Source organism: Arvicanthis niloticus, chromosome 9 (genome assembly GCF_011762505.2).
Source record: "Arvicanthis niloticus isolate mArvNil1 chromosome 9, mArvNil1.pat.X, whole genome shotgun sequence".
Lineage (NCBI taxonomy): Eukaryota > Metazoa > Chordata > Mammalia > Rodentia > Muridae > Arvicanthis > Arvicanthis niloticus.
Window position 1 is genome coordinate 61,185,352 of NC_047666.1, and position 25,404 is coordinate 61,210,755.

Here is a 25,404-nt window from a genome sequence, read left to right on the forward strand (position 1 = left end):
GCCCACAATCACTTGCCTTATAATTTCTTGTATCTGTTATTTAATTTTCCAAAAACAAAACAATAAATATCTATACTGAAAATATATATGTAGTCTTCATTTAAGAAAATAGTACATATTTTAACGTACATAATCATAATTATTTGCTCACTGAGATCCATTGAAAACAGATGAAATCTATAACATTTTTTATGTTTTATGACATATAAATTATTCCCTCTCTGAATAATTGTGAATCCAGGGTGAGTCTTATACATTCAAATAACAACCACATATTTTATTGTCATAATGAAATAAATTATTTTTATTACTGAAGTTAAATTTGCTTGTCAAGATGGCCATTTTGCCTTTTACCATTTATAAATTTTTCTTAGCATAGAATCTCACATTTCCAGTTTTATCTCTGATTTTGTTGCTGCTTCCCCTTGACAAACTTGCTATCTGTCATTTTGGAAAATTATGGAATGTAGCCAACAGGCCCACCACTTAGTTAATTTTGACACAAGGATAATATACAATAAGAACTATGATCTTTCTTTCTCCAAGCCTCCAATGATGCTAAGGAAAAAGAAATCAGGAAAAGTGTGTTATATGCTGTACAATAGACTTTAAAAAACATTTCTCTATTTATGTTAATAGAGTTCAGCCACAACAACAGTGTTATAGAAGCATAGTATATATTTATTATCAAGATTATATGGAGGCTACATGAGCAAGGTCTCTTTGTGGTGGGAACCCTTATCCAAGCTTGGAGAAGGCTGCTCTCTTGCTGTGTCCCAGCGTTCTAGAAAGGGTTAGGGAATGAAAGGAGAAGGAATAAGGAGAGGGAAGAGGAAATAAAGGACTAGGGAGGGGGAAGAAGAAAGAGGAGAGAGGAGAGAAGAGAGACAAGAGACCAGATAAGGGAGTAGAGAGAGAGAAGACATAGTTCTAAGGATGCAAATTTTATCAGAAGGACTCCTTCCTTAAAAACTTTGCTAACTCTAACAACCTCCTTGGTTCTACCTTTAAACACCAACAGAAGTGTTTATGGCTTCAACAAATAAAGTTTGGGGGAACACAAATATCCATTCTTTAATAATCCTGTAGGTGGAGCCAAGAAAATGTTGAAATCAATGTTGTCATCAACCTCTTCCTCAGTTCTAAAGCAAAGGATTTCATGTCTCCACATGCATCATGTGCACAAAATCTACATTAAAAGCTTTGTTCATTGTCATCTTGGACACACCTCATTGAGCTAGAGAACTTTCTAAGCCTTATTTCACCTAAAACTACCTTTGAAAACATGACATATGAGTAGCAAAAAACACATTAAGAAATCTTACATGACACACTTCTGGAAGTTTCCACTGACTGTTTTGGGGTTGCTTTCTCAATTTCCTTTTCCTCTTTGCTCCATCTGTTGGAGTACATTAGAGGAAACTGTTTTTAAGATTTATTCTATTTCACTTGGCCCTCTTGTACTGAATACTTACTGATCTTACCAGAATAAGTCAGATGTATTGATGTCCAATCTTAAGTGTTTCTGATGAGACACCTGTGATGGAAATATACACTCTGGGCAAGAAGTAAAGAGGACTCTGGAATCTCCTGACACACATAATGTGGCTGGAAGAATCCCAAATGAAATGTGAGTCTTTCTTCCTTGTCTGTCTGTCTGTCTGTCTATCTATCTATCTATCTATCTATCTATCTATCTACTTTCATTCCTCCTCTCTTTCTCTTCTCCCCTTCCTTTCTTCCCCAGATCCTCCTCTCCTTCCTCATTTTCCTCTTCTTCCCCTTAATTCATCCTTCTTCAAGATAAAGTCTTGTTACATAGCACAGGCTGGTCTTGAATTTTCTGTGTAGCCTGGTATTGCCTCAAACTTGACCTCCTTTTCTTCAACTTCTGAGGGCTGAGTTGACAGTTGATATGTGATCATATTCCACCCTTTTTCACATTTAACTAGTTGAAGTATTTAGGACTATGATTTTAAAATGTGAATTGATGATAGTGTAAAGATTTAAGATGAGGGGGATGAGAGCACAATGAGGAGAAAAAGGACGTGGCTGGATCCTGGTAAGCTGTATAACATTCTAAGACCAAGGAAAGGAGATACTAAAATCAGATAGAAGCAAAGGGGGAGATAACGTATATTTTTAAAAGAAACAAGATAAAAAGGAAAGGAGAATTAAATACTTTGAAAGATTCCTTTGACAGGAAGGGAGAGAAATAATATATAGAACACATAGACATAGGCTCATAGTATGCCAGAGACTCTATCAGGTTTCCTGATTGATTTAAAGGATGTTACTGGATCTGCACTGTGAGACTGTTAAATAATACTTTGTTATAGTGATTATATTTCATTATTGTAAGCAAGCTATTGATACATCTTCTGGATACAGCATGGCCATTGAAGCCATGAACTCCCAGCAGCTGTGGTCACTTGTGCAAGACTTGGTGTAAGATTAAACCAACAAGATCAGTCAATATTCCAGCAGACAACACTTAGTGGACTCATTGAATTACAGAGACAAAGCAGCAAAGGAGAGAACATGAAAGGAGAAGTGGGAATGTGTAGGGGATGCCAGGGGATGGGAGAAGGAGGGTGAGATGGGGCGGGACTTATGGATGATCAGGATAAAGTGCTTAGATATATGAAATTATCAAAGAATAAATAAAAGATATTCTAGTAATAAATATATTAGAAAATATTAAATTATGCTTACAATTTAAATCTTGCTTAATCTCATCAGTCTGCTAGAGCTAACTTCACCAGGACCATGCTGTAACAAAAAACCTGCTTGTCTTTTTGTTTTGTTTGTTTCTTTGTTTGGTTGCTTTTTTTGTTTGCTTGGCTGGCTGTGTGTGTATGTATGTGTGTATATTTTGCTTGTTTGCTTTGGGTTGTTATTTTGTGCTGGGGATTAGAAACAGTGTCTATACCACATGCTAGAGACTTAAGTGCTCCACCCTGAGCCATACACACCAGCCTTTTTAAAAATCTATTCACAGACTATCACTATGTTTCCTAGGCTAGACTTAAACTCCCTCTATAATCTCCCTCACCTCCTGAGTAGTTGGTATTACATTCCGCTTGTATCAGACCTGGCTGAAAAAAAATAGTGCATGAAGTATCTTTTTATAGAAAAAAAATGCAGTTATTTCTGGATCATGGAGTTTTAGACTGAAGTAAATGTAATGCATTTAAAAATGGGTAAATGCTGTGCCAGCGAGGTGGCTCAGTAGGTGAAGGCACCTGCCATCAAGCCTGAGGACCCACGCAGTGGAGGGACAGAACAAACTCCCACAAGTTGTCTTCTGACTTCCATACGTGCACCATGGCACATGCACACACACACACACACACACACACACACACACACACACACACTACATACATACATACATACATACATACATACATACATACATAGTTAAGAGTGAATAAATGCTGCTCATTGAAGGTTCTCAGGGTTTATTTTTTCCTTCCTACTCTCAGCAACACAGCCATCTCTCTCCTTGAGTTCTTTCTGTCAGCCATGCCAAAACACTGCATGCTTTCAATATGCTTTTCGAATAGGTATGAAAAATCTTGCCATAAGATACTTTACACACTCTCACATTTAGCCTGCTCCTTGATAATCTTGACTTCCCTCATCTATGGCAGAGAGAAGACTAACGTAGTTTCCTTTTTGTTTTAGCAAAAGGTGCCCGACATCCCCAGCTGATACCTTGCGTCTTCGCTGTTGTTTCCATCTCACTCCTCAGTGCCTGCTTTATCTCAACTTGTCTGGGTAAGCCACTAGCCAGAGTGAAGCCCCTTTTGAATACTCTTCTCCAAGAATTTCCAACATGTGTTCCCGAAGCCTCTCTTTTCCTCAGCTTATCCACATACAACAGATTTGCTGTCTAAGGCTTACTATCAGAGCTGTGCATTTAATCTTTTTAGATTTGTATGATACTGCTTGTTTGCTTCCAAAATAATTACTTTGCTGAGGTATAACTGACATATAAAAGTCCTAAGCATTAAATGTGTCCACATCAAGATTGGGAACAAATATGTATCCATGAAGCCAATGCCACCATTAGTGTCATGGAAAATGTTGTTCTTTCTGACATCAAGCTATAAGATGAGGTTATGACTAAATTAGTGTGTTGTAGGCCTAAGACAGGCTGGAGGAAAGAATAAAAGTGGCAGCATAGACTGAACATGTAATTCCTAATCTAATATTGAGGGGGACATTGCAGAGTTATGGGGAAAGGAGCATTTTGTTGACTTAATGTTGTAGACTTTGATTGATTTTATTTAATATATTTATTGATTGATGATATTTAATAAATGAAATTGATTTAATAAATGACATCATACCATGTACAAACAATAACCTGCTATAGTGAAAACAGAAATCTGTAAGATAGATATTTATACTGCTTTGATGTGTGAAATGCATATTAATTTGTCAAAACAATTGGAAACATTCAGCAGTATAATAAAAATGGACAGTCTTAAGTAGGTACTACAGAAAAGGAAAATACACACACACACACACACACATACATAGACACACAGACACATAGACACACACACAGACACACACAGATACACACAGACACACACAGACACCCACACAGACACAGAGACACACACACAGAGACACACACACACACACACACACACATGCACACACATACACGGTGTCAACCTCCTTGGTTGATAGGGAAGTAAAAGTGCAATTCACAGTGAGTCACCACTGCAGCAACACCAGGATGGTAGTGACTCAAAATACACGTCTAATGACGAAGGTACAGAAAATTTGCATCTGTCATGCTTACCTGTAGGAGGAAGCCCAAGTAAATCTGTTTGGAAAGCTTTCCCAGGTACCCCATTTATCACACTTGCATACAAACACTGACCATCCCACTCCAAGGCACACACACCTTACAGGGATGTGTACTTACTCTCCTTAGGATGCAAGGTCAAAGATGCTCAGAGTAACACAGTTCACAACAGCTTAACATTGGAAGCCACGTAGTGCTAGAAGCCGAAGAAATCAGGGTATTTTATTCCATGAAGATAATAGGTCACTGTCCAGTTACGAAAATGGATGGGCTACAACCGTAGGCAGTAGTATTGCTTCAGAAACAGTGTGGGCATAAGACAGCACCAAAGGATGCAGGGCATCTGAGTCTATTCATAGAGAAGTCTAACAAAAGTCATTCTGATCTGTGTAGTCTTAGCTGAATCTGTGAAGCAAAGCACAAGGTGAATATTCTAAAAGCCACAAAATGGAAGAATGGGTTGTTCTGGGCTATAATGGCTACCTGAGGTGTTGACAATATTCTATTTTTTGAACTGGGCAGTATTTGCCAGGAGTGTTCACATTACACTAATATATTAGCCTGTACATTTATGGTTTTCTCTTTTACTGTTCAATATTTGATTATATTTCAAAGTAAAGATATTATTAAACTTGTGAAGTTTATAAAACTTTGTGGAACTAGCTCAGGGTTTACCAAAATCCCCACTCTTATGCAAATTCTGGAGAAATGAACCGGAAGCAGCATGCATCTGAAAGATTCCAAATTTCTAATGTAAATCATGGACAATATGATCATAAAATATTAGCTTTCATTGAATTTACCTGGGATCATGAAATGGCATACGAAAGAAAGAGAGTATGGGAACCTTAACTGTGAGGGAAGGAGAAAGGTGGGAAGATCAGCCCACTTTTCTAAATCGGTGGCTACACAGCAAAAGAAAAACAACTGCTTTTCCTGACAACAGTGACTCATCATTACTTTTTACGCTGGAAGAGAGGAGTTGTGGTGAAGCTATCAGACTACCACACAAGGCTAACATGCATCGGAGAGGAGCCACAGCCCGGAGCTACAGGTAGGACAGGAAACCTCTTTATTTGCTTCCTTCCAGCCTTTTAGGGAGCATCTGTAGGAATGAGAATTGGCTGCAAGAATGAATATCAGTCAACTAGGACAGAGAAGTTTCTCATGATTGTAGTCAAATGCTGCAACACATTATTGGTGTTTTTTTTGTGTGTGTGTGTTGTGTATGTGTGTGTGTGTGTGTGTGTGTGTGTGTGTGTGTATGCGCGCGCGCGCATGCGCGTGCACGTGTGCGTGTGTGATGCTGAAGATCAAATGCAGCACCTTGTATTTGCTCCACGTCAACAGAACTGGTTCTTAGAGACAGGTTCTCACTGTGTAGCCCAGGCTGGCCTGGAATTAGAGATGTTCTTGCCTCTGTCTCCTAAGAGCTTAGATTTCAGGCTTGCATTATTATTTCTAGATTGTGGGTACTTTTGATATCTGAAATATAACAAGAACTTCATTCAATTTTTTTCCTTGACTCAGATATATCATGAAGACAGTTTCTTCTTGCTGAGATGCCTGTATCTTTATTTATATTCTGGAATTTATAAGGTTAGGAAGAATAGAGAAGTGTTTGAGTTTTCTATAGTTTTTGTTTTTCTTACAAATAAAATATCATGTAAAAGGCTTTGTTATAGGAACATTTTGCTTAATTTAACTTACCCCCACCCCATCTTTCAATTCCTTTCTTTCTTTGATAAATATCAAACTCAGGACTTTTCACATTCTAGGAAAGTGCTTTACCATTGAGTTGCACTGCTAATTTGGGAAATATTTTAAATATGAAAGCAAAATACATGTAGGGACACTGGATATCTTCTGAGGTAATACTTGAAGTAAGATGACTGTGTACCTGTCACAAATTAAATGTTCCTTGTTAACTAACATCTATGTCTATTCTCACCTGAGGAGGTACGTGGACCTGCTGTCCTGTTAGCTGGAGAGCCTTTCAATCTAACTGCTACTTTCCTCTTAATGACAACCAGACCTGGCATGATAGCGAGAGGAACTGCTCAGGGATGAGTAGTCATCTGGTGACCATCAACACCGAAGCAGAACAGGTATGCATTAGCTTAGTTTATCTTGATGTTCTGGTTTCATTCTACTGCTGTGGCAAACACCACAACCAAAGTAACTTCAAAGAGGGGAGAGTTCATTTCAGCTCACAACTTAGAGTCCATCGTTGAGGGAATTCAAGGCAGAGATCCATGCAGGAACTTGAAACAGAAACTAAGGAGGAACACTGCTTTCTGACCCAATCAAAGACTTAGCTTAGTTTCTTTTCAGCCCAGGACCACCTGCAGGAGTGGTGCAGGCCACAGTAGTTGAGACCCTCCAATACCAATTAACAATGCACACAATTCCACACAGATGTACCCAAAAAGCCAATCTAATTTAGATACCCATCAACTAAGATTCCCTTCTCAGGTAATTCTAGGCTGTGTCAAGTAAACAGTTTAAGTTAACTAGGACCATCAGTTATTCTGTTTCTTTAAATCTCTTCATAGAGGAGAAATTTCCTGGGTCTCTAATGTTGTTCCTTGTCTTTCTGGGTAGAAATGTAAATACTTTATATGTTAGAAGATTGGTCAGTTGTTTTCTATATAGCTAATTTTTAATCTCTTTAGACTTTAAGGATGTGCCAGTTCTCCCAGAAACCCATCTTTTCCTCCTCTGTACTCACTGGTCTATGAAGTAGGCTCTGCTAAGGCTCTTTGAGCACAGTGGGGTGTCAGCATCTACTCCAGTAAGTGGCAGGCCTTCCAATGACTCTCACTTGATGGAAGGCTCAGACCACACTTTCCTTACTTTTATATTTCCAATTATCTGTGAAAAGTCAGGCATAGAGTAGAACTCCTGAATATATAATTACATGAGTAGTTAGTTAATTAGGACTGAAGTGGTTTCTTGGAAAATAGTTCTGGCATATGGTATTAATTCTAAATGCATGCATTTGAAAGCAAATTCAGTTTTTTAAGAGCTGAAATTGCACTCTTTGTGTGATACATTTTCTATAGGTGCCCCACCCAATCTTCTGTGTTCTGTTGGTCAACAGAATTTTTTTAGGGATCCTGTATTCTTGACTACCATCTATAAGTTTTCCAACTCTTTAAATGAAATAGAATTGAATGAAATATACAATTAAAGGGTTTTTCTTTTATCAAAAACAGATTCTTTGCTCATATAATATATCCTGACTACAATTTTCCCTCCCTCTACTCCTATCAGCTCCTCCCCACCTCCCGTTACCCACCTCCAGATCAACTCCATTTAGGTCTCTTATTAGAAAAGAACAGGCTTCTAAGAGATGATAAACCATCACAACAAAATAAAATACAATAAGATGAAGCAAAAAGTATCACATTGAAGTTGGCATGCAACCCAACAGGTGGAAAAGAGACCCAAGAGCAGGCAAGAGAGTCAGAGAGCTGTAAATTCTCATAGTTAGGAGTCTAATAAAAACACTAAGCTAATAGTTATAATATATACACAGAGGTCCTGGTGTAAGCTCATGTAGGCCCTGTGCTTCAGTGCAAGCCCAAGTAGGACTTGTGTTTATATGAGCCTTTGCAAATATAATATCACTTAATATTTTACAGTGATCCTATGTAGCAGTGGAATTGTTAGGAGACTCGGGGTTTGGTGAGGTTAAAGCTCCCCCTACCACAGTGAGCAGATTTGAAGACAGACTTGTCTGATCCCGTGATGTTTATGCTTAGCCAGCAATCTCTCTCTGAGCTCTTTCCTCCTTATCGGCCTAATGGACATTACAAAAGTGCGTTTACTAAAAAAAAAAATGTATATTTTGTATGCAGAATTTTGTGACTCAGCTTTTGGATAAACGGTTTTCCTATTTCCTGGGACTTACTGATGAGAAAGTGGAAGGTCAATGGCGATGGATGGACAAGACACCATTTAACCCACGCGAGGTGTGAGTATATTGGTTGGGGATAGGGGCATTTATAGGCAAACATGAGAAGGATGGTGTTGGAAACCGCACTAGCCCCACGTTGGGTTCCAAAAATGTCGTGGCCCGAGCAAAATGTTGAGGCCAAGGCTGCCCTGCGTTTGGCGGCCACTGTATCCTGGTCCAAGCTGCCGCTCTGGTCTGCGGGTTGGGGTTCAGCAAGAGAGAGAGAGAGTGAGGCCGGACTCGAAGAATGGAGACCAGACAGAATGTGTTTCAATCCAGTTTATTCTTCAGTCTCTCTTCCTCTCTCTAAGTCCCAAGTCCTAAGTTCCTAGTCCCTAGTTCCTAGTGCCTCCAAGTTCCAAGTTTCTTCTTCCAAGTGCCAAGTGCCTAATGTCTAATAACTAACTCCAAGTTGTTCTCTCTAACCTAATTCCTAGTTCCAAGTTGTACTCTCTGAAGTATCTGCTTCTCTGTCTCCTCTGTCTGATTCTCTGATCTCTGTCTGCCTCTGCCTTTTATATGTCTCACTTCTAAGCCATGCCTTTTGGTCACACCTATAATCATGCCCTTAGGTCTTGTCTCTAAATCTGATCTCTACGACACTCTTAAATCACACACCTTTAATCTCACACACCTTTAATCTCACACACCTTTAATCTCACACACCCAAGGTATCTAAACCAAGATTATCGGAGTGTGCTCAGCTGTTGTAGGCTATTGTAATCCAAGTCTCATGTCAGGATATATGGCTCAAGATGGCTGCAAAGCTGATAGCCGCTTTCTGCTAAAAGTCGGCCCCCAACAGGATGGCAAGGAGAACTTGTTTTAGAATAGGATACACCACTGTAAGTGCTTACTCAGTGGAGCACCAGCAGCTGGGCAGTCTCTGTATGCTGTGTTCCCACTGCAGAATAACCCTATGACTTTGGCACAGTGTTTATGAAAGAACAGACAGCATGAGAATAATATGAACAAGGGTTTTTTTTTTTTTTTAAGAGTATCATTTACATAAACAGTATTGTAAAAGCTAAAATTAATTTTGAAAGAGTTTTTATTCAGTTGATAATTTTTTTCTGATTTGTAATTTTTTATTGGATATTTATTTACATTTCAGATGCCATCCCCTTTCCCCATTCCATCCACAGAAAACCCCTATCCCATGCCCCCTTTTCCTTTTTGCTTTTATACACTTTTTAAAAATGTTAATCAAAGGCTTTATAAGTTTGATAATTCTCAATCAGAACTGTAACCCAATACCCAGCCCAGATATATCAACTATCTTTGACTGGTGGAGACACAAAACATCTCCCTCCATGTCCACCCCTCCCTTTCTTTCTCTTTCTCTCTCTCATCACCTAGCTTCTCCTCTCCTTCTTATCCTCCTCTCCTTACTCCTTCTCTTCCTCTCGGTACTCCTCCCACCTTAGCTCCTCCTACATATCACCCTTCCTGTTAAAATAAAACTTTTCTCTCAAAATACAATTAGAGCATAATTATACCAATTTGTACCAGTGAGGTACAAGATAGTCCTAATAGCCAGTCCATCATTTTGTTGACTAACCAGAACCTCTGTCATCTCTCCTAACTAAGACACTTAGTTCTGAACCTGGCTTTTTTCTTGGCTTTAGAATGAATGTCAGCTGAAAGCCATCCACTCAAATCTTTTCTCTCAAACTAAATAGCCAGGATTGGCTATGAGACTATAGGTCTTCAACCCCATCAGAAATCCAGAATGACTGAGTTAACTGAAATTATGGGAAGCAACAAAGCATAGCTTCTAAAACTTAGCCAATTTATAGATACCGCTGAACACCTGGACAGTCCCTATACTACAAAATGTTGGAGCATCTGATCTTCAGCCTTCTGGCCCAGGATCATCTGAAAGACCTTAGTGATGCAGAATTATTAAGGGCTGATTACTCTGTCTAGGCAGACATAATCAGTCGACTATTCTGCAAGTGTGTCCTTTTCTGGACAGTAATTTGTCTGTAGATGGAAAGAGGCAATTCTTGCCTAGTGGCTGTCTCACCACAGCTGGAGCAACTCCAAAGATGCTCAATTTCTTCTTAGAATCCACAACAGGAAGCTATCAGGAGCAGACAGGTCTCTAATCAAAATGAACATTAATACAGAAATGTTTGTAACATCAATTCTGTGGACTTCTGATGTTTTGAAAACCAATGATCCATGTAAAGTAATCTGGACTGTTGTCTGTTAACTCCACTCAGCTAAATATTTCTAAATAAAACATAGAAAACACACAAACAATAAACTCCAAGCCATGAATTTGCTATAGTCCCTTAACTCACAGGCTAACCATCAATTTTGAAAGAGTTTTAAACTGTTAATTTTCTTTTTTGAAACCGTCATATTTTAATAATATAATTCCATACATATAATTTGAATTTTCTTAGAAGTCATGTTAAGAAAGTAAAAAGATGCTAGACATGGTGGCACACACATATAATCTTTGCATTTATGAGTTGGAATTGAGAGGGTTGATATATAGGGAGTTCTAGAAAGGACTTAAGTACATAGCAAGACAATGCTTTGAATAGAAAAATAACAAAACATAACAGACACACAAACACACACAGACACACACACACAGACACACACACACACACACACACACACACACACACACACACCAGAAGAACAAAAAAGGAACAACTGGTAAAACTTATGGTAATAATACATTAACTATCAATTATTAATCATGTTTTAATACAGTACATTCAGGTGCACCTAACACTCAAAGGACATCTCAGTATGAAGAAACCGCATTTCCTCCTTTCTCTTTTAATATCATTTTCCCCCTCTGAGAATTTCATACAATGTGTTTTGCTCATTGTTTTCCTCTCCCACCTGGCTTTGTGTCATCTTCATGTTTTTCCCACACATTTTGTGTTATCTGTATGTTCTTGGATATATGGTAGAAGGTCTACCAGGAGCCACACTGTAAAAATTGGCTCCCTCCCTCCTGGCAGTTGTCATTTCCCATGGCTAGGGATGGGACTTGGTGCCCACCTCCACTCTCCATGCTGGGATCTGATTTGCTTTGAACTTGCATGTTAGTACATGCTGCCAGAGCCACTGTGAAATTGTGTGTGCAGCTGCCATGCTGTGTCTAGAGAACACTATTTCCTTGTAGTCACCCACCTCTTCTGGCTCTACCACTTTTTTCATCAGGATCCCTGAGTTTTTAGGGGAGAGGATGTGATACAAATGTCTCATTTAAAGCTGAGCTTTCTTTAGCCTCTCATTTATACCTTGGCCAGTTGCGGATCTCTGTGCTAATTTTATCTGCTGCAAACAGAAGCTTCCATGATGAAGACTGAGAGATGCACCAGTCTATGAGTATAATATTAAGTCATTAGGAGTTGGGTTAGTACTGTGTCCATTTATAAGACTAATGATGTAGATTCTCTCCTAGGACCTAAGATCTGTACCACAAATTCTTGAGCTGGCAATGGTGTCAGATAAGAGGTTCATCTTGTGGTGCAGGACTTAAATCCAATAAGGAAGCTCATTACTCCTATAATGTTCGTGTCACTACCATAGTAGTTGTGATATCTTGCCAGACAGTTGTTATTATAGCTTGCCAGGTTTACAGCTGGATAAGGTTTACCCTGATAGCATCCACAGCACTTTCCAGCACTACAGAATCGAGTCAGTACGGACAAAGCTTCCAAGTAGTACCAACTTTATTTCTGTGACTCAGTATGTCGTTGGCCATACTGTCACGTTGTGGAGTGTAACCACTAACATTAGTAATAGGTTGTAATATTTAGGAGTCTATTGAACCTCACTGGCCAAAAAATCCAAAGGAGGTGACCTGGCACCAGGCTTTTAATTTGTTAGCTTGAGGTATTTAAAGGGGGCAAAACTTAGGGTAACTTCATGTTAAGTCTATCTATTTATATCTGTCTGTCTGTTTCTCTGTTTGTCCTTATGGGTTACTTCACTCAGAATGAATGTTTCCAGCTCCATCCAGTGAATTTCATAATTTGATTTTTGTTGACAGCCAAATAATATTTCATTGTGTAAATATGCCCCATTTTCAGTATCCATTCATTAATTGTTGGACATCTAAGTTATTTTTTATTTCTTTAGTTCCTTGTTAGTGTATTAGAGTCTTCATTATATGAGTCTTTCATTTGCTTCATTAGACTTATTCCAATTTCTTTGGTTAAAGAAATGAGGGCTATTGTGAATTGTGTTGTCTCCCTGTGTTCTTTGTGTGTTTGCCATTGTATATAGGAAGACTGCTGACTTTTATGTGTTAAGGAAGCTGCACACTTCAAATGCTTAATAGCCACATATGGCTGGTGACTCTTGCAGTGCAGATTGTAGCTCTGCTTTGCCCACATGTTCTATTTCTCTGGGTTGTCCTGGGACAAAAATCCTATTTCACTGCTCTGCTTCTCTTTCAGATTCTGGCAAGTTGGGGAACCCAATAACTTTATGGAAGAAGACTGTGTTGTCCTTGTTTATAAACAAGATAAATGGGTCTGGAATGACTTTCCTTGTCACTTTGAAGTGAGAAGGATTTGTAAATTACCTGGAATAACATTCAATTAGAAGCCTTATGATGGGAATGGAGAAGATCCTTTCAGAATAAGCAGGCACCTCCCAGGGATAGCTACTGAATATAACATAACAAGTTACAGCACACTACACAGAAACCCTCATATCAAGGCTGGATGAAGCAACCCAGTAGGAGAAAAAGGGTCCCATTTAAACCTAAACCACAGTTTAAACTTTTAACAATTTTAGTGATTGATATTTTACTTCCACATTTAAATATTTACTAAAGATCTCCCAGGAAAACGGTGTAAAATAGGCTTCAGTGATGATATTGTACTGATAGAAAAGAATTTTAACAATTTTCTTCTTTTTTCATTCTAGCTGCTGAGTCAAAGCAGGTAGTCTCAGGATGACCTAACATCATTGTAATGGGCTCTTTTCAACCCCCTTTTAGCTGAGGAAACAATGTCCTGAGAAGTTAAAGAACCCGCATTCTCATTGCTTGTCCATGGCAATCAGGACTCTGGCTCATATCTACCTTTTCCTGGAGGTGAGCTCTGTCTCCTTTGTACTTATAAGAAAGTTAATGGAGATAGGCTGACCTTCTTACTTGGCTAAGGACTCAATTTTCTTAATTATTTGAAGTTTCACTTTATTGGCATTTTTATTTTGAATCATAAAGAGACCACATTTTAATTCATTTGTATAAACTATTCTAATGTTTAAGAGCTGTACTATTGGCAAGAAAGCCACTGAATTAACAACCTACAATTATGATATTTGTACCATTAGTGGTTCAGTCGTGACTTACCATGAGAAAGCCTACTGGGGGCTATGAAGATGGATCAGTGGTTGTGATTGCTTGATCGTCTTCCAGAAGACCTGAGTTTGGTTCTCAGTACCTACATCAGGTGGCTCATGGTAGCCTACAGCACCAACTCTGGGGGGGTCTGACTCTTCCTTCCGGTCTACACAACACAAGTTCTTCTGCATATACAATACACACATGCACATTCACACATGCACATACACATACACACATAAATAAATAAATGAATAAATAAATAAATAAGTAAATAAATAAATATTTAAAAGAAAAGTACTGTTCTGGTTTGGTCTGAAATTTGATTTGCTAATATTCCCTACATCTGAACTGAAGAATTTCCAAGCAACAACATTTTAACCTTTTTTCTTCTCCCCCACTTTGAAAGACAACAGCTACTTTGTAAGTTTGTTAATGATTTTCTGGGTTAAGTGTAGAACATTAATGTTTGGTTCAGTGTGACAGTGTGACATGTGTTTTGCATTTGTTCACATTAAAGCTGATATGTTTAAAAGAAGTGGAACTAATTAACTTGACATTGGGTTGGACACGTTAATTAAATCATAAAGCACAAGACGAGTTGAAATAATTTTATGCATTAATGGGATTTATATATTTATAAGTATATATTAAATATTTAATATATTTAATATTTATATTAAATATATTATATATAAATAATATATAGTAAATATATTAAATATTTAATATATTGATATATATTAAATATATAAATACACATTAAAATATTATTTATTTTTATGTATAAACCATACACCTGTCTAAGATGAAATCCAGTTGTCAATAAAATATGACCCGCCACAATTTTCTTCACTGTTTCGGTAACTCTGTCTACAGTCTGTTCCTGCTGCGAAGGACAATCATTCCCCAGAGCCTTTGCAGTGCCTCAGGCTCCCACCTCCCAACTGGATGAAGGCAGCAGAGTCTTTCCCTTTCCACATTTCACTGATAGAAAATCAATACATATATGTGTTGAAATGTAAACATTAGACACATTAATAAAAACACGAAGTAATGTCAATGTATGAATGTAACCCTATGTAGGAGGAGTTGGACAACGTGGCTGTTTCAGCCACTTGCTGCCCCTGCTGCAGTAAATAACCTCCCACCTATGCTTGAACAAGGTCCTCGGTCTGCTCAGTGGGTCACACACAGGAAGAAGACATGAGAATGGGAGAAGGACTAATTGTGAAGGATTCTAGATGGAGAGGAAGGAGAATGATAAAAGGAAAGAGAGAGTGTGAAAATGGCTAAATATTATGCAATTATATTATATATAAAATCATATATAGAATCATATATAATTATAAAAATATTATATAGTTATAAAAACTTATGAAGCAATCAAACAGGAAAAAGAGAAAGGAGAGAACTGAGGGGAGTCTCTCTTCCTTTAGGAAGTCTCATGCCCTGGTGCCTCTTTAGAGTAATTCCAACCATTAGGTTTTGTTTCTGTATTTTAAACATTTTTTCTTTAGAATTCCATAATGAGTACTGAATATCCATGTGTAGAAAAATGAAACTAGACATGTATCTCTCACTCTGCAAAAGTCAGTTCCAAATGGATCAGGGACCTCAATTTAAGACCTGACACTTGCAAACTGCTACAGCAGAATCTAGAAGAATTTCAAGATATAGGCTGCTGTTCAAGGCATGCAGTCCATGGATAAATCGTTGAGGACACATTGCTGTCTCCTAAAGCTGAGAGTGTCATCAGATAATACTTGAAACCTGTCCCAGTATTTTCCCTACTTTGCTGTAACAGTTCTACATTTTTTTTCCTACCAATACATTTGAAAAATGCCTGAATTGGATTCATTGTTTGGTGTTTTTCTCATTGTTATACTAATTTTCACACAATTACTTTCATGTAGGGACATTATCTAAGGGCAATCTGAATTCATGTATCTAAGAGGATAGATTACAAGAGAAAGATATACAAAAATATATTTAGTTCCACAAGACACACAGTTATTCAGAAATAAAGAAATGGAAATCTGTTTTGTTAAGTCTGAAAAAGAGGGAAGGTTAAAATGTGAAATTTAGGAAATAAAGACACACTACTGCTAATAAAGTAGGGGAACTTATAAGGCCTGGGAGTCTTCTTAAAGGGGTAGAGCCCTTGAAACCTGAGAGTCTAGAGAGGGTAAGGGGGAGGGGCTCAGGATTATATCTTCATTTAGGGAAGGCAGGTATGACCACCCTGTTTTTGCTACTTTGACTTTCTGAGGTGTCATATTGTGAAACAGTACTTGTTGCACCAGTCAAAATTCACATACTCTTTTCTGGAATGATATTTAATGTTCATGCTAAGTATTTCTCTAACTAGAGAGGTTTTCATTCATACATCTTTGCACTCCATAGAAAAATTTCATAATGAGCATGTATAATTTTTATAAAAAGTAGTAAAGTGACTATTCTATAAAAAAAATTGGGGCCATGAATGTTGTATTTAAATTCTAATGTTGTCTTTATTGAGGAATATGTTGTTGAGAATATGAATGGTTTATTACTCCATTTTTTGTGACTAAATTTGTTTTTCTATAACTTCATGTAGAAAACAGTAGATTTTTAAAATTTCAATTAGATGATCTCCCATCTCTAATTTTCTGAATAGGAAATTTATGTTAAATTAAATTAAACTTTTCCCTGCCCAAGCTAGTTTTTGCTCATGTTTCATCACAGCAATGGAAAAGTGGAAACACCCAAAAGGTCCTCACGATCACATCCTTGAGACGGAGAGATGTCACAATATATACAAGTCAATGAATGTATTCAACCACATTAATAAACCCAATGACAGAAACCACATGGTTCTTGCTGTTTCTTTGTATGACCTTTGATGGAATCCAAATCTTTTATGATGAAACTCCTAGAGATTCTAGGGACACAGGGGACATATCTTAATATAATAAAAGCAACAACAACAAAAAAAAAAAATCCCAAATTCCAGCATGAATGGCATGGAGCTCATGAAATTCCATCCCCAGCTGAGGAATGTCAGTTGGCAATTGTTGGCTGGTTGCCGAGAGGTTATCTATGTTCCAGTAGAAAGCCTTATACTCAAGTGCATTCAGGAAGCACTGAGTGGACACAGTGGGTTTAAAACAAAAAGGAGCACATGAAATTGGGATGGAAAAGCAGTGAGGCAGATAGGAGCAGGTTGTAGTGAGGAGAGTAAGGATGGGTTCATTAAAAGTGAATTATATAAATGCATACAATTTTCAAACAAAAATAATTAAAAAAGAAAAGTCAAATGTATGGTTGTAATATGTCTTTGTTTTTAAAAGAAGGTTATCAATTTCAAAATCAGATTGTTGAAAAGTCTAATGGAAATGCCTATCAAAAATGCTAATATATCAAATTAATTTATTTAGTTTAATTTCCCTACTCAAGGATACATGTTTATTACAACGTGTGAATGCTGCTGAAGGTTTCTGAAAGAAACATGGTCTACATTGACAGAATAATAAATGCAAAGTCCTGAGACAGAAAAATGTGAAACCGAATTTTTAAAGGATAATTTCACTTTGAACTCTGGTTCTACTTGAGCAGTAGATACAAATTTAAGTGTAATCCAGTTGATAGAAGAGAACACCGAGAAAACAGGGGTCCAGAAGAGTGGACCACAGTCTGTTAGGAGCTGAAGTTTCACTGGCCTTTCCATATGGAGATGCGCTGAAGGCCATGCCTTTCTCCCAAGCAGCAGGTAAGTTTCAAGGCTCAAAGATGCATCTTCCTCGCTGTTGGAGAACACGGAAGTGTCCTATGCATCCATGGCATGAGGAGATAAATTAGACCCAAGGATGTAGAAAGAAGAGGAGGATGAGACCATCCAAAGTCTCTTTCTACAGACAACTTCTTTGCCTGACAGGGTACATGCTCTCTACTTGTCCCTTAATATCATTTCTCAGGACCCAGACAGATGTGAAAAGGAGAGTTCCTTTTCTTTTGCTGTGTTTATTAGAGAATTGCTTTGTAAGGTCTGAAAAGAGTACTTGCAGGTTTTGGTGAGAACATCAGACAATATCGTGGTTTTTTAAGAATGGGAACAAGTCATTTTACTTATGTCAGGGTACCACACACGTGTGCAGCCCTTCTGATGACTGATGGACATTTTCTCATGTTGGATTTTGGGTGTTACATTCACTATTGTTCTTCCTCATGCATGTAAATCATGTCCCTTTTATTCCTTTGCACTTAGCCCAAAGGACTTATTTCTGGCATCTCACAAATCCAAGGCATATTGTAGAAACAGGGTATATCATTCCAGTTCTTTCTGGAGTTTGAAGAGTCCCTTATGGTGGCGCAGTCCTCCACTAAAACTATATTGTTGGGCTCCCCAGCATCCCAGAAGCTGTGAAGGGAAAACACAGGAGATCTTAAATCTCAGCAACAGGAGGCTTAGTACAGTAAACAACTTACATATTTGTTATTTAACTATCATTTTGGGAGATTGGAATTATAATCTCCATTTTCTCAATGAATAAAACCCATTTGCCTGTGTCATCAGCTGATGGGACCTTACTGGATTTCTATGCTGTCATGCAGGTCCATGGATTTGAACCCAGAAAAAGTCATCATGGTGAGGACTGGTGGCCTGGCAGATGTGCTGCCTCTGTACTTCTACCTCACTCCACTCTCAGTCTCTGTGCTGTGCTAGAGTCTGTGTTTTCCTGAGGAATCCTTCCTGTATAGTTTTCAGGTTTCAGGGCAGCCAAGCCTCCAAATCCACAGCTGCTGCTTTACTGAAATGTGTGATTTCAATAAAGAGAAATAATGAAAACCAACTGCAAACTCTAAAACATGGTGTAAGAGGGGGGAGGGAGGGACCTGGGTGGGAAGGGAGACAGGGACGGAAAGAAGGGAAAATGATCAGGTATTGGATTGGGGGGTGGGGGTGGGGGGAAGAACAGGACTGAAGCCCTGAGGGCCAGGAGAAAGAATGGAAACAGGCAACCTCGGAAAGTAGGAGGTGGGGGGACCCATCAGAATGCACCCAAGACCTGGGAGGTGAGAGACTCTCAGGACTCAAAGGGAGGGACATTAGATGAAATGCCCTGCAGTGAGGAGAGGGAACTTGTAGAGCCCACCTCCAGCAGAAAGACAGGGCATCAAGTGAGGGATGGCTTGCCATCCCACAGTCAAAAACTCTGACCCAGAATTGTTCCTGTCTGAAAGAACTGCAGGGACAAATGGAGAACAGGTTGAGGAAAAGGAGGTCCAGCAACAGGTTCAAATTGGGATCCAGCTCAAGGGGAGGCTGCAAGGCCTGACACTATTACTGAGGCTATGATGTGCTCACAAAAAGGGGCCTATCAGACTGCCTTCTGAAAGACCCAACAAGCAGCTGAAAGAGTCAGTTGTAGATATTTACACCCAACCAGTGGACAGAAGCTGCTGACCCCTGTAGTTGAATTAGGGGAAAGCTGGAAGAAGCTGAGGAGGAGAGCGACCCTGTAGAAAGAACATCAGTCTCAACAAACCTGGACCTCCAAGATCTCTTAGACAATGGGCCACCAACCAGGCACCATACACCAGCTGATATGAGGTCCCCAACACATATACAGCAGAGGACTGCTGGGTCTGGGTTCAGTCAGAGAAGATGCACCTAACCCTACAGAGACTGGAGGCCCCAGGGAATGGGGAGGTCTGGTGGAATGGGGTGTGGGGTGGGTGGGGACGTCCTCTTGGAGACCAGGTTGGGGGAGGAGGTATGGAATGTGGAACAGTCAGAGGGTGGACCTGGAGGGGGATAAAATCTGAACTGTTAAAAAAAGATTAAATAAAATTAAAAAAAGAAAAAGTAAAAAAAAAAAAAAGATTATTCTGTCTTTTCTAAGTTATTATTTTTCCATTATTTCCATTTTAAGGCATAATATTCCATTTTACCCTTTAAAAACATCTGCACTGTAAGTCAATGATGCTTCAGTTCCTTATCATTTTCCCCTAATATTTCTCTTTCCTTCCTTTGGCAATCCTAGGGGATGGGAAAGCTAGGAGCCTGTGCCTCCCAGCCTCTTCTTTCTGCATCCACTGTCATCAGTGATGGACCTGAACTTGCATGACTGTAACAAAAGCCAACCTGAGCATTTCCCTCAGTATGCTTTCACTTTAGGACTATGTAATGAGACATTTTCCTGCATAAGAGGACTTACCTCAGGGACTCAGTGAAAGGTGTATCATCCACCCATTGCCACTGACCCTCCACCACCTGGTCTGTCAGTCCAATATAAAACTCTTTCTTTTTAGGTTTTGTGTGAAAAAGGAATTCCTAAGGAAGACATATAAATTAATAATAATGATGATGATGATAAATATTAATAGATGAAATCAAGTGTTTTCTGAAGAAATGTTAAAAGTGATTAGTTTTTGGAAGAGGTGAAGCAGAATTGAGATTAGACCTGATAGATTAAGCATGCTTAAAACGGTAAGATTACTGAAGGCTATCTATTAATTTTTTTATGGTAAGAAACTACAAGTAACAAAATTCAGCAGACGAAGACCCTCTAAGTTCTAGGAGATTCTTGGTAATTCATTTAAAGTTTCTCTATTGTTAATGGCGATTACATATGATGTCTCTATTTATCATGAGAAAATATCAGCCTGAAGACAGCCTGTATTAGAGGTTTGCCTTCATTAATATAAAGTGTCCTTAAACAAAACATTATTCTAGAGTTAGCTTCTTAGCCCCCACATTCCAGTTAATATGGGAACTCCTCATTTAAATTAGCATTTTAAAGGCTGTAGTAAGGCTGAGACAGAATATAAGTTATGGGGAGAACCTGACAGGAGCACATTTCAGCACACATCATTGGGAACAGTTGCAGCTCAAACATCACAGGTTCAGGTGAACATATCTGTGAACATAGCATCAGCACTGCTGAGCCTATAGGCCAATTACCTGTTCTTCCTGTGTGTTAATAACCACCAGGTGAGCCCCCATGTCTGAGCAATTCCTTAAACTTGATGACCAGCTCAAGGTTGTCTTAGAGAAAAAGTAACAACTAGATTGAAAATGTTTCCAGTTCAAAGGACAGCAATTCTTGACTGAACCTAGGAGGAGAAAGGCTTTAGACGATGCCCAGCAAACTTTGCTACTGAGTCTGTGTGTTGCAGATGGTTATACCTGGTGCTTCACTGAAGCAGGAAAGCTCCTTGATAGTTTCATATGGCTGTAACTTCTGCCCGTAAATTTGAAAGCTTCGATATGTTACTGTAAGAGGAAAGGGAAGCGGTTAATGCTTTGCGTCCTTTTCAGTGCTGACACCCTCGCCCTCTGGTTTTGCGCTCATAACAAAACAACCGAGAATCGTTGCAATGTTTCCTCCCTATTCTCCCCTCCATACTGGAATGGTTCTCCTCAAAGAAAGAGTAATTCCTATTTGGTGGCTTTCCTAACTTAAAAATAATAAGCTTTATTTCCGATACATGTTTTCAGTCCCTTCTGAACCATGTCTAGCCGTCTAAACCTTCCATTCATAAAGAACATTGTTGTGCCCTTTGTCGTTTCCAGGTATCTCGGCTGAAGGTTAAAAGTTCATAGAGAAAGCTGACCTAATGATAGTGGTCTGAGAGGAAGAAATCCAGAGCCCCAAGGGAATGGGAAATATGCACTGCAAAAATATGTAGAGATGACTGAAATTCAGTTATAGTTGAGTTTCTGGCTTAGGAAATAGCCTATAGTTTGAGAATGGATAGGGAGAAAAGTGAAATAAAATGATGCTATACATCTGATCAAAAGACCCACAGCAGGTAACATCACAAGCCCTAACTGAACCTATGGATATTGCTGCTCAGGTAGATTAGTGGTTCTCAACTTGTGGGTCTCGATCCCTTTGGTGGTTGCATATCAGATGTCTTGAATATCAGATATTTATTTTTATTGCTATTCATAACAGTATCCAAATTATAGTTATCAAGTAGCAATAAAGTAATTTTACACTTCAGAGTCACCACAACATGAGAAACTATTTTAAAGGGTCGGGGCATTCAGGAGGTTGAGAACTGCTTAGCTGAATTAATGTGGGGGCATGCAGACCATGCCACAAGAGGACCCAGTATGGAACTGGTGAGGTAGAGCACAGTCAAACCCTGGAAAGCTCAGAATTTGAGTGTCAAGAGTAGAAGTAGCTCCTTCCCTGATTCTGTGCCTGCTTCAGAGCATGGAACCAGGCGACCCTCAACCAAGTGGTCAGTCACAGACCCAGCACCTCAAACACCTCTCCATGAAAATGAGGCATCTCAGTAGCCTTAGCTTTTAGCCAACGACCTTTACCCCCTCTGGATATTCTCATGTACTTCCCCAAAACTATATAATCCTTGGTTCACCCTGAATCAAGTGTATGCGTTCAACCCTACCACGGAAAACAGAAATACTAACAAGCTAAGATTGTCTCGGAGAGCTGCTTCATTAAAGATGTCAGAGAAGACCTTCACTTAAAAGAGTCATAACACTAGGAATCTTAGAGAACACACACACACACACACACACACACACACACACACACACACACACACACCACTCAATCCCAACCAAACTGGGATCCTGCTTCAATCTGTCAGCCCAGCCTGCAGCAGCGACTCACAGCACCAAGGGAAGACTGTGGACCCCATGCTTTCAGGACTTTGCCCTGCCCTCCCCAAGACAGTGTACCAGCAGCATCTGGACTCCCTGAGGGGAAAGGTGAAACCCAGAAGCAGAAATTAATATAGTATCAAGTTGCCATTTATATATTTGTGTTTATGTCCACAGATGGTTAAACACAACTCATCCTCTATCCGTGGAGCAGAGCTTGTCATTCTGGTGACTGGCAGAGGATACAGAAGTTCAGGACCACACAAGATGCTGAGACTATATGACAGATAGTGTTCATCTCTAAGCCAGATATTAGTCACCCACTTTATGGCCCTGGGTACACTTCAGAAGAGGGAAAAGATGTAAGAGCCTGAATATAAGGAGAATAGTTGTGAAACATCATCTTCTGGACAGAACACAGCTATTGCAATCACAAACCAACAGTAGCTGTACTGGGTTTGCCAAAGAACGGGTCCACTCACTCTCAGACATGGTTGGAGGAGGGTACATCCTCTGTTGGAGTATTTCCTATTGATATATTTGGGGATTGAGGCAATTGCTCCCTTCAATTGTGTACTCCGAATGATGATATCATCCTCCAATAAATGCCCTCCTCCAATGGATGCCCTCCTCCAATAAATGCCCTCCTCCAATGGATGCCCTCCTCCAATAAATGCCCTCCTCCAATGGATGCCCTCCTCCAGTGATCACACAGATGGCCCATATTAAACGAAACGGGTCACAAAACAAAACTAAATGTCATGAAACTGTGAAAGGGACCAGGTGTAATTGATAGTAAAGGGAGGGATGTAAGACAGAGTGTGAGAGAATGAGTAATCTGAAAACATTATATACACGAAGGAAACTGTTAAACAACAAAATCGGTCAAGAATAATAAAATATAGCATTCATAAAACTTTGTAAAAACAAAAACAAACAACCTTTTTATAGAAAAAGTGATGTGCCAAGCAAGAATCTACTGCTAGTATTTGCCATGGAGAAACAGAGTGGATTTTATTGTCAGGACCCACCGACACATCTGGTGATGAAACAGACACTGAGAAACAGGATGGAGGCCCCAGCCATAGTCCAGGAGAGCACTTGGGAGTTTCTGAAGCATCCTCTCTCTGTAGGAAGAAAGGTAAAATACTCAGTGGATCTTCCTAAGGCAATATGCAGAAGAGATTTGAGTTGACTCTATCTTTATTCATTCCTGTTTTCCTTGTCTATATCTTCTAGACCCCAGGCTTGCCCATGCATCCGTGCCCTCTGGAGATTGCTGGCCCTCACCCCCAGAGCTAACAATCCAGAAGAGTGGTGTGGAAGCATCTGTTTCCTGGGGCTGCGAGTCTGGAAACCACACATTAAGAAGCACTGAGCAATTCATTTCTATTTCCCCCATTTAAAACGCTTCTGCACTTTAAGACCTTCCTTCTGTGCTTCCTCCCTTTCTTCTCTTCTCATCTTATCTCACTTTCTCCCTTTGCCTTCCAAGTCTCTCTCCTGCAGGCCTCTTCTCAGCATCTCGGTTTTAAGCCTTTTGTAAATTAAACAAAACTTGGCAATCACACAGTAGGTACTTTCTTATCCCCAATATACATTTTACAGACAATTAGAGTAAATTCCACAGAAGTGAAGGACTTGCTCAAAGACATTCAGAGTACCACAGAAGGTAGAAACAGTGAACAGGCAGGTTCCCCCTTACGGCCCCTGGTCCCTTCTCCCAGGACTTCTCAGAAAAGTTCTGACCTTTCTTCTCCTGTTTTGTTTCTACCTCACCACCTGCTTTTCCATCACCCTAACCCTTAGCAAGCTTTCAATAAGAGAGCCAAGCAAGCAAAGGAAGACTTGCAGTTGTACCTGTGTGTTGGGATGCAGGCGATTTGATTGAATTCATTCTTTTTTCCCTGCCTTTTTCCCTTTCCTTATCTTCTCGGTTTAGAAAGAGCCTCTGAGTGAGTCTGGGAAGTGACTCCTTTGCCTTCTTTTTAAAAGTTCAGGCCTAACAGACCGGATAGCAGTGTGTCAACGTACTCTATAGATGTGCAATTAAGTCAGAATTTCCTCTCTTGCACAAGGACCTCAAAACCTCAGACCACAGAAGAGGAAGTGATGATGTATATGGTAAACATTAAGAGAAATGGCAGAGAGGTCTGAAAAAAGTCTATGTTATTTTGGTTGGTAAACGCCTTACTTTTCTCAAAGTTTAACTTGGTCCCAATTTTGCTTTGGCACTATGTGCCTCAGCGCCACATTCTGACTGGTTTTGTTTTGTTGTTTGTAACAAGTACACATTTGTTTACAAACAGGAGACTGAGAGCCTCTAAATTCTTTCCACACACAGCACACAGCTAGGCCCATATTGTGCATATTTACAAGTTAGCAATGAACATTTCTTTTGTTCCTTTCTGTTTCTTTTCTTTTCCCAGCTCTTAGATGTATGGACTTCCCAGCTCTTAGATGTGTGGACTCTGACCCCTTTATCCAGATGCTATCCACTGGATTGTTTCATAGATCAGCCTCACGTGACTTTGTGAGTCAGTTCAGTTTCTTAAACTGACACACAATGTCTAAAGACTCATTAGGTACTTTAATTCTATTTTTTATTTATTTGGAAATTTTTCGAAGAGGAACAGATTGAGTGTCAGAAGAAGCAATTTCAG

The 25,404-nt window shown here is 39.3% G+C and overlaps 2 protein-coding genes across 5 annotated transcripts; one reads left to right on the plus strand and one right to left on the minus strand.

The window, feature by feature from the left end:
• The first annotated feature begins 1,456 nt into the window (after positions 1 to 1,456).
• On the plus strand, positions 1,457 to 14,421 carry Clec4d (C-type lectin domain family 4 member D). Of its 4 annotated transcripts, XM_076940539.1 has the most exons (7): positions 1,457 to 1,630; positions 3,691 to 3,783; positions 5,775 to 5,882; positions 6,785 to 6,936; positions 8,692 to 8,805; positions 13,774 to 13,869; positions 14,112 to 14,421. In XM_076940539.1, exons 1-7 carry the CDS (start codon positions 1,603 to 1,605, stop codon positions 14,133 to 14,135), a joined length of 615 nt encoding a protein of 204 aa, XP_076796654.1. In that variant the 5' UTR covers positions 1,457 to 1,602; the 3' UTR covers positions 14,136 to 14,421. The 4 variants fall into 4 exon arrangements, with proteins under 4 accessions (XP_076796654.1, XP_034368386.1, XP_076796653.1 ...); XM_034512495.2 differs by having other exon boundaries at positions 8,692 to 8,807; positions 13,226 to 14,421; XM_076940538.1 differs by having other exon boundaries at positions 13,774 to 14,421.
• A 2,188-nt stretch (positions 14,422 to 16,609) lies between these two features.
• Clec4e (C-type lectin domain family 4 member E) lies at positions 16,610 to 24,774 on the minus strand. The gene is made up of 6 exons (XM_034512247.2): positions 24,602 to 24,774; positions 23,773 to 23,868; positions 21,293 to 21,379; positions 21,068 to 21,219; positions 20,322 to 20,437; positions 16,610 to 18,520 (listed from the first exon to the last, which is right to left on the minus strand). The coding sequence occupies exons 1-6, from the start codon at positions 24,636 to 24,638 to the stop codon at positions 18,364 to 18,366; spliced, it is 645 nt and encodes a 214-aa protein (XP_034368138.1). The 5' UTR covers positions 24,639 to 24,774; the 3' UTR covers positions 16,610 to 18,363.
• Between the last annotated feature and the right edge of the window lie 630 nt (positions 24,775 to 25,404).

Coding starts and splice junctions, on each gene's coding strand:
- Clec4d (XM_034512495.2), top strand. CDS start 1,603: ATGTGGCTGGAAGAATCCCAAATGAAAT. Junction 1,631..3,690: donor GGAAGAATCCCAAATGAAAT/GTGAGTCTTTCT, acceptor TTTTTGTTTTAG/CAAAAGGTGCCCGACATCCC. Junction 3,784..5,774: donor CTTTATCTCAACTTGTCTGG/GTAAGCCACTAG, acceptor TCCTGACAACAG/TGACTCATCATTACTTTTTA.
- Clec4e (XM_034512247.2), bottom strand. CDS start 24,638: ATGAATTCAATCAAATCGCCTGCATCCCAACACACAG. Junction 21,380..23,772: donor TTTCATCACCAGATGTGTCG/GTGGGTCCTGAC, acceptor TTCCTCTTACAG/TAACATATCGAAGCTTTCAA. Junction 21,220..21,292: donor CTGCTTCAGTGAAGCACCAG/GTATAACCATCT, acceptor TTCTCCTCCTAG/GTTCAGTCAAGAATTGCTGT.